Here is an 8394-nt window from a genome sequence, read left to right as displayed (position 1 = left end):
ACACACCCACTCGCCCATACTCTGGTCGCCATATTGGGCTGCAGCTACCCATACTTGGTATTTTCCAAGGTGTTATTTTCCTTTTTTCCACCCCGTCCAGTTGGTGGCAGTGTTGCACAACCTTTTCATTTGCCACAAGTCATAAAACCACTAATGAGGAAGAAAAAAATGATCAAGCCCTGTCTGTCTTGTTGAGCTTTGATGCAGAGTTTCTACCTGATAAGGTCAGATTAGGTTATATTTATTACTATTTTGTGAGGGTCTATGTTCTGAACCCGCTACAGTGCTTTAGGTGCCAATGATTCCGACATGGTGCAGCATTGTGTAGAAGGGAGATCCCACGATGTGAGAAATATGCAGGATCATCAGATGGAGTGAACAGTTCGGACAGAGAAAGCACTGTATCAACTGTGGGGGTGCACAATGCAGCTGGGGATCCGAAATGCCACCCCCCAGCGATCCAGATAAGATGTGTTTTAGTAAGGTTGTATTTCTTGCGTTTATTACCATGGCAATGAACTGCACTGCACTGATGGAGCAGAAATCACAGCAGATTGATGTGGTAGTTGCAGCAGCAGTGTGAGAGATTTTAGTGCAGAAGATCCACAGGAAGTTTTGACAGAAGGGGTTTCATCCTCCCAGGTCGACAGCCTGGTGTAGGATCGTTTAGGGAGAAAGTAGTGGGATGGGCTGGTAGGTTTTTGGGGATAGTATATAGTTGCAGGGTTAAGTGGTGATGCAATTTTAAGATTTTCCCATTCCACCTTTCCCTTTTATTTTTGGGTGACCAAATGTGCAATACGCACTCCGACCTTCGAACGGCAGCAATACATAACACAACGTCCAAGTCTGCCAGAAATTCAAACGAAGAAGGAAATTATCAATAATTTGTAAATCGGAAATGTCATGTTCAGCTTACAACTGTAAGAATAGAGGACATGATACATATGATAAAAATAATCAGTTGCGTGCCAAAAAAGTTAGGCTTCACAGGTAAGGCTTGCAGCATTTGACTAACAACACGATATTGGCTAACAAGTTAGCTAGCAGCTAGCGAAGATAACTTAATCTTGTGAGACTAGCTGAGAGATTTCCAGTAATTTCGATGTTATAGTATTATACCTTATCATAACAAACTAGTTAGATAGCTAACGTTATTACTAAATGTGTTTTTGTCTTAAAGCTAAACAAACAAGTCCTGATGTTATAAAGGGATCTGTGAATATGTCCAATGCAATGATCTTTTCAATTCGGCTGTTGTCGATATTTAGGCTAGCCATAACGGTCTTTCTATATCATACTCAAAATATAAGGTTTTATTACTCCATTGTTTACAAAACAACGATGTAAACAAACAACACAACTTCAAAATATGTTTCAACCCGTCATGGGGTGTATTCACTAGGAACCAAACATAAGCAAACGAAACGGGGAGGGACCACCTGAATTTGACCAATAGAAACTCTTTTTTTTCTTTGCAAACCGTTTCTCGTGTGGAGTAAACGGTTTCCTTTGCAAAACATTTTAAAGGGAACGAAACGGAGAGGGACCTACCAGTAGATGTACTAACTAGAGAAACGGTGGTTTTAGATGTAAAACATAATGTCTAATGATTACACCCCTGATGTCATGGACTGTCATGAGATTACCTAAAAACATGCCACTTCGACACAGCTATGATTTTTTTCGTAGCAGATTAGGAGAATTAATGTAGCAAGTTAGGAGAATGCTTTCCTAACCTGCTACGAAAAGTCCCATGTATCAAAGTGGCATGTTTTTAGGGAGTCCTGGACTGTCATCCCTTACATCTAGAGCACTATGGGGTTACATTTCCTTATAGCCCCATCCCTAAGCTGTATACCAAAACAAGTGTCAAGGACACCCGTTTTCTCTGAATTAGCTTTAAAGGTCCAGCACTATCAAAAACGTGATTTCCTGTGAATGCTTTTCATATAAATATATCTCCATATCCACACTCTGAGGTTGGAATAATATTGTGAAAATTATGATATTAGCCTTTTAGTGTAAGAGCTGTTGAAAAAGACTGCCTGAAATGTTTTGGTGGGATGGAGTTTTGGCCTGCCTGGTGACGTCACCAGGCGCTAAATTAGTTGATAGACCAATAAGAAAGAGAATCCAAACCTATTTTTCAGTTTTCCCCTCCCCACTCAGTCCCCTTCCAGACAGTCGTAGCTAAATTCTGGCTTGAGAAATTGCTCTTGGCTAAGGAGCTATATTAGTTTATTTTTGACCATTTTATTTTAAGTAAGATACTTAATTGTTACCCAGAAATCATTTTGGTATTGAGATAAAAATGGCTGCATTGGACCTCTGTTGATCATTATTAGCTATTTTATTTTAATTTTATTTAACTGTTATTTAACTAGGCAAGTCAGTCTTATTTACAATGACAGCCAAACCCTAACCTGGACGACGCTGGGCCAATTGTGCGCCGCCCAATGGGACTCCCAATCACGGCCGCTTCTGATACAGCCTGGAATCGAACCAGGGTTTGTAGTGACGCCTCTGGTACTGAAATGCAGTGTTTTAAAACGCTGCGCTACTCGGGAGCCCTGTGAAATTGTGAAGTTGTTACTTTTTACTTATTTCTTTTTTACTTTGTCTCATGCCATCAGATTTCCGCTGAGTGACGCCAAAAGACTAAAAAAGTGGCTCCATCAGACGAGACTGAAAGCCTGGAAGCCAACCAAAAGCTCCAGACTGTGTTCCGAGCATTTCGAGGAGAAGTACCTGATAACACCCTCCACTGGACGTGGTGTTCGTTTACGTAATGATGCCATTCCAACTATATTTTCCTTTCCTAGTCAGTTCCAAAAAAAGGTAATTTGTGAATTGATGCAGGTGTATTTTTCTGTTGAAAGTTTTTGACTGGGTCTTTTTCAAAATGGTTATTATTTTGATACATATGATAAAAACTTGACTCATGCTTTGGCTTTGTTGGTTTGAACTTTTGAGCGGCGTGTTTTTATTGTTGAGTACTTATTGTTTTAGAAAACAGCGGGAACGAGGAAAAGAGTAACCTTGGTGAGTAAAAACAACAAACAAGTCATCCTACTAGTTTTCCATTTGTATTGTTTTTGATATCGCTAGGATGCACACTTTATTCTCAATCTTTCACAAATGAAATGAACTATGTATTAACCTCTACTTGTGATTTCAGTTTCCCGATGATCGTGTTCCTGAGGATGTGTCATCACTACCAGCTGAGCCAAAGTGGTACTCAAAACCAATACAGTTTGTAGGAGCTATAGGTTATGAGCCAATGTTGTGAAGAAATTAAGCAATTAATTATTTCCCTCTCTTGATTGTTCTTGTAATGAAACATTAGCTCTGCAGAGTCAACACGGTTGAAGAAGACTCCCAGTTACTTAAACCACAGTATATGGCACCCAAGTCGTTTCCATGACGACTACTGTGTACCACAGGTACAAAGAACATATCACACTTATCCAGACCTTGAATCGTCAAATACATGTCATGTCAAAATACTTGAGGTGTGCTTGATTTAGCTTGCCTAGTTACAATAACCAATGGAACACTGTCTTTCCAGCCTGCACGCCAGGTAAACTAAATGAAGCGCACCTCATGTTTGAGTATTTGACACAGGTCTGCTCTTATCTGGAGTTTTTACATTCTGGTGATATTTCATGTATCCTTTATTATTATTATTTTTTTTGCAGAGTATTGACTGGGCTGTGAAAGATAAACCAAATGAAGTAAGTGGTAGCTCTTATGATGCTGATTGGGCCAATCAGAATCGATCAATTGTGCCAATCTCGCAACCAAACAATCCTGATTGGCTCAAACGAGGGCTACATTGAAACTCATATACGGCTAGTTGTGTGTATACAGTGTGTACAGGCTTATACGGCTAGTTGTGTGTATGATCAACAACATTGTATAAAGGCTTTATATACCCCCAAACCTTTATTTCCTGCTTTAATCACTGAACTCTCCTGACAATTTCAGGTCCCACCTTCAGCTTTACAAAAGCAAGGGCTGATCTTTATCCCCAAGCTCGCAATCAGGGTAAGATTTCTGACAGACGGGCTTATTTTAGAAAACAGAAAACATGCAACAGAGGTTAGTGCGTACAGCCCAGTACATCACTGGGGCCAAGCTTCCTGCCATCCAGGACCTCTATACCAGGCAGTGTCAGAGGAAGGCCCTAAAAATTGTCAAAGACTCCAGCCACCCTAGTCATAGACTGTTCTCTCTGCTACCGCACGGAAAACGGTACCGGAGCGCCAAGTCTAGGTCCAAGAGGCTTCTAAACAGCTTCTACCCCCAAGCCATAAGACTCCTGAACATCTAATCAAATGGCTACCCAGACTATTTGCACCCCCCCACCTCTCTCTGACACCGCTGCTACTCTCTGTTATCTATGCATAGTCACTTTAATAACTTTACCTACATGTACATATTACCTCAATTACCTTGACTAACCGGTGCCCCCGCACATTGACTCTGTACTGGTACCCCGCTGTATATAGTCTCCACATTGACTCTGTACTGGTACCCCGCTGTATATAGTCTCCACATTGACTCTGTACTGGTACCCCGCTGTATATAGTCTCCACATTGACTCTGTACTGGTACCCCGCTGTATATAGTCTCCACATTGACTCTGTACCGGTACCCCGCTGTATATAGTCTCCACATTGACTCTGTACTGGTACCCCGCTGTATATAGTCTCCACATTGACTCTGTACTGGTACCCCGCTGTATATAGTCTCCACATTGACTCTGTACCGGTACCCCGCTGTATATAGTCTCCACATTGACTCTGTACTGGTACCCCGCTGTATATAGTCTCCACATTGACTCTGTACTGGTACCCCGCTGTATATAGTCTCCACATTGACTCTGTACCGGTACCCCGCTGTATATAGTCTCCACATTGACTCTGTACCGGTACCCCGCTGTATATAGTCTCCACATTGACTCTGTACCGGTACCCCGCTGTATATAGTCTCCACATTGACTCTGTACCGGTACCCCGCTGTATATAGTCTCCACATTGACTCTGTACTGGTACCCCGCTGTATATAGTCTCCACATTGACTCTGTACTGGTACCCCGCTGTATATAGTCTCCACATTGACTCTGTACTGGTACCCCGCTGTATATAGTCTCCACATTGACTCTGTACCGGTACCCCACTGTATATAGTCTCCACATTGACTCTGTACCGGTACCCCGCTGTATATAGTCTCCACATTGACTCTGTACTGGTACCCCGCTGTATATAGTCTCCACATTGACTCTGTACCGGTACCCCGCTGTATATAGTCTCCACATTGACTCTGTACCGGTACCCCGCTGTATATAGTCTCCACATTGACTCTGTACCTGGTACCCCGCTGTATATAGTCTCCACATTGACTCTGTACTGGTACCCCGCTGTATATAGTCTCCACATTGACTCTGTACTGGTACCCCGCTGTATATAGTCTCCACATTGACTCTGTACTGGTACCCCGCTGTATATAGTCTCCACATTGACTCTGTACTGGTACCCCGCTGTATATAGTCTCCACGTTGACTCTGTACTGGTACCCCGCTGTATATAGTCTCCACATTGACTCTGTACCGGTACCCCGCTGTATATAGTCTTGCTATTGTTATTTTGCTGCTGCTCTTTAATTACTGGTTAATTTTATTTCTTCTTATTTTTTTAAACTTCATTGTTGGTTAAGGGCTTGTAAGTAAGCATTTCACTGTAAGGTCTACACCTGTTGTATTTGGCGCATGTGACTAATACAATTTGATTTGAACAAGGTTATTACATTTTGTATTATTTTTATCTTCCTTTTTTTTAATATCCTTTTAAATATAATTTTATGATATTTGAACCAGATCAAGAACAAATGGGATTGGCTGACAATGGAAGTGAAGGGGCCATTTCCAGAGACCCAAATTGGACATAGATTTGTACTAACTGTAATGGACTACTACTCCAAATGGTTGGAAGCCTACCCCATGAAGACCTGCACCAGTAAAGAGATTGCTCAAATCATTTCTGACCTCATCTCTCGCTTTGGCTTCCCTGTTGGAATCCTGTGTTGTTTGGGTGTAATGCTGACTGTAGAGGTAAGAGATACTCGGTTAGTTAATAGAGATGGTATTGTGTAGTATCTAATACAGTATGTACAGCATTTATTTATGCTAGCGTTACTGTACCACCACCTGAAAACAAAATCAGTTGTATTGGTTGTGACGGCCAAATGTATGTTGCACCAAATGATCTCATGAATATTAAGTACCCCTCTTTTTTAATTTTACAGATCAACTCGGCTTTGGGTGATCTGAAGAAACTGACAGGCCAACTCATATTCTACCGTCCTCTGGGAGTGTCATTGGATCCAGTAACAAAGTCCCTTGTAGACCGGTTTGTCCTCCAATGTACCTTGCTACACAGCCACCTGATTCTAAAAGCTTATGGATAGTTTGTTGCTTGTCAAATCAAGTCGAATTTTATTTGTCACGTGCTGAATACAACCTGAATACGACCTTACAGTGAAATGCTTACCTAATAAAAATAAGTGCTAAGTAAAAGATAAGTAAAAAAAAAAAGAAAATAAAAGTAACAAATAATTAAACAGCAGCAGTAAAATAACAAGCGAGGCTATATACAGGGGGTACCGGTACAGAGTCAATGTGTGGGGGCATCGGTTAGCTGAGGTAATACGTACATGTAGGTAGAGTTAAAGTGACAATGCATAGATAATAAACAGAGAGTAACAGCAGCGTAAAAGAGGGGTCTGGGTAGCCCTTTGATTAGCTGTTCAGGAGTCTTATGGCTTGGGGGTAGAAGCTGTTAATAAGAAGCCTTTTGGACCTTGACTTGGTGCTCCGGTGCCGATCTGATGACCCATGCCAAATCTTTTCAGTCTCCTGACGGGGAATAGGCTGCGTGGATAGAGCACTATATGGCAGGTTGATTGCCTTCTATCATTGCAAGACAGTTCAGTGAGTCAGTCGCAAGATTGGAAGAATTTACTGTAGAATATTGAAGTCGCCAACGGAAACACGTTTGACACTTGATTGGAACAAACACGTGTGTTACCAGTGCATTGCAATCCAAACACATGTCATGCTAGCCCAGCTGACTTGTTATAATATGCATGTGTTTTGTTTTAATACATTTTTCATATTTTTTTTTATACATGGACAGGTTGGTGTCAGATTTGGTGAAAGACCATCCTGATCGTTGGGATGTTTACCTGGCTGCCAGGGTGTTCAGCTTCTGCTGCAAAGAGCACCCCACCACTAGACAAATACCCCTGTCTCTACTGCGCTGCGGAGGGACTCAGTCTGTCCCCACCTCACCAAGAAAGCTGCCTGTAAGTTGGAGACTGACCGTGTTTAGACTTTCCCACTCCTACAACAAAACATACTCATATTATTGATTCCCATTGAATGAATGAAGAAAATGCACATAGAAATAGATTTGAATTATACCATATTTTACTTGAGCCTTTATGCTGACTTGTGCGTTGACCAACCTGTTTGCATTGAAGGACAATGGGATAAAAGGAAGGACCTTTGTCATACTAGAGGCCCAGCCACCTCAAAGGGAAGTCCGTGTGGAGTGCAGTCAGTGCAGTCAATGGAGCACGGTCACTCAGGACTCTGAGCTGAAGAGATATGAGGAGATGAAACTTGGGGATGAGGACTACACCCACACCTGTGTGAGCTGCAGGGTGGCCATGAGCTGCAGGGTGGCCCTGGAGGTCATGAGGGGTTAGCAGACAAGGACATGAACAACTGGATGGAAATGAGAGAGCTTTTCAAACAAGGACTGAAAAGATGGAGGATATAATAAGGACGTTGGAAACAAAGTGGTGGTGAAGGAAGATATTGATGTGGGGTGAAAAAAGGTTCCTAGGGGAAGAAGTTTGAACAATAGGAGTTTATAATGTGTATATACTTATAAGTTTCTCCGTCATAAAAGTTTTTGGAATGAAATAAAAACAGAGTGTTGTTTTCAAGTTGTGTGTGCTCAAACAGTGGATTGTTGTTTTAATAATGCATTTGGGCAGACGTCTATATACTGCTTCAGTGCTTCATCTATTCCTCTCTGATTTGGGGTATTTTAGAGAATGGGGTAGCTGCAGTCCAATATGGCAACCAGAGTATGGGAGAGTGGGCGTGTTGAAAGGAAAGGAGTGGGCGTGTTCAAAAGGAAAGGAGTGGGCGTGTCGAAAGGAGCTCTGCAATAGGTTAGTTAGACGGTTACTTACTGTGACTATCACCTTGATGTTGGCTACTAGGCAGCTACTTCCCACTCTGTTGGCGGACAGCAGAGAGACGGATTTGATTATGCTAAACTCGGGGGCAACGGTCTATGGCCCGTGATTTGAAAGGGC

General features: G+C 42.0%; 1 protein-coding gene across 3 annotated transcripts; it reads left to right on the top strand.

Moving 5' to 3' along the window:
• The first annotated feature begins 868 nt into the window (after positions 1-868).
• LOC115203638 (uncharacterized) lies at positions 869-8016 on the top strand. Of its 3 annotated transcripts, XM_029768524.1 has the most exons (11): positions 869-993; positions 2637-2841; positions 3013-3045; positions 3182-3237; positions 3350-3446; positions 3702-3737; positions 3991-4050; positions 5882-6115; positions 6310-6413; positions 7200-7368; positions 7546-8016. In XM_029768524.1, the coding sequence occupies exons 1-11, from the start codon at positions 902-904 to the stop codon at positions 7771-7773; spliced, it is 1314 nt and encodes a 437-aa protein (XP_029624384.1). In that variant the 5' UTR covers positions 869-901; the 3' UTR covers positions 7774-8016. The 3 variants fall into 3 exon arrangements, with proteins under 3 accessions (XP_029624384.1, XP_029624385.1, XP_029624386.1); XM_029768525.1 differs by lacking the exon at positions 5882-6115; XM_029768526.1 differs by lacking the exon at positions 869-993 and having other exon boundaries at positions 2669-2840; positions 3011-3045.
• Positions 8017-8394: the final 378 nt, after the last annotated feature.

This window comes from Salmo trutta, chromosome 12 (genome assembly GCF_901001165.1).
Source record: "Salmo trutta chromosome 12, fSalTru1.1, whole genome shotgun sequence".
Taxonomy (NCBI): Eukaryota; Metazoa; Chordata; class Actinopteri; order Salmoniformes; family Salmonidae; genus Salmo; species Salmo trutta.
The sequence above is the reverse complement of the archived record's forward strand: the minus strand, read 5'-3'. Positions and strand labels throughout refer to the sequence as shown.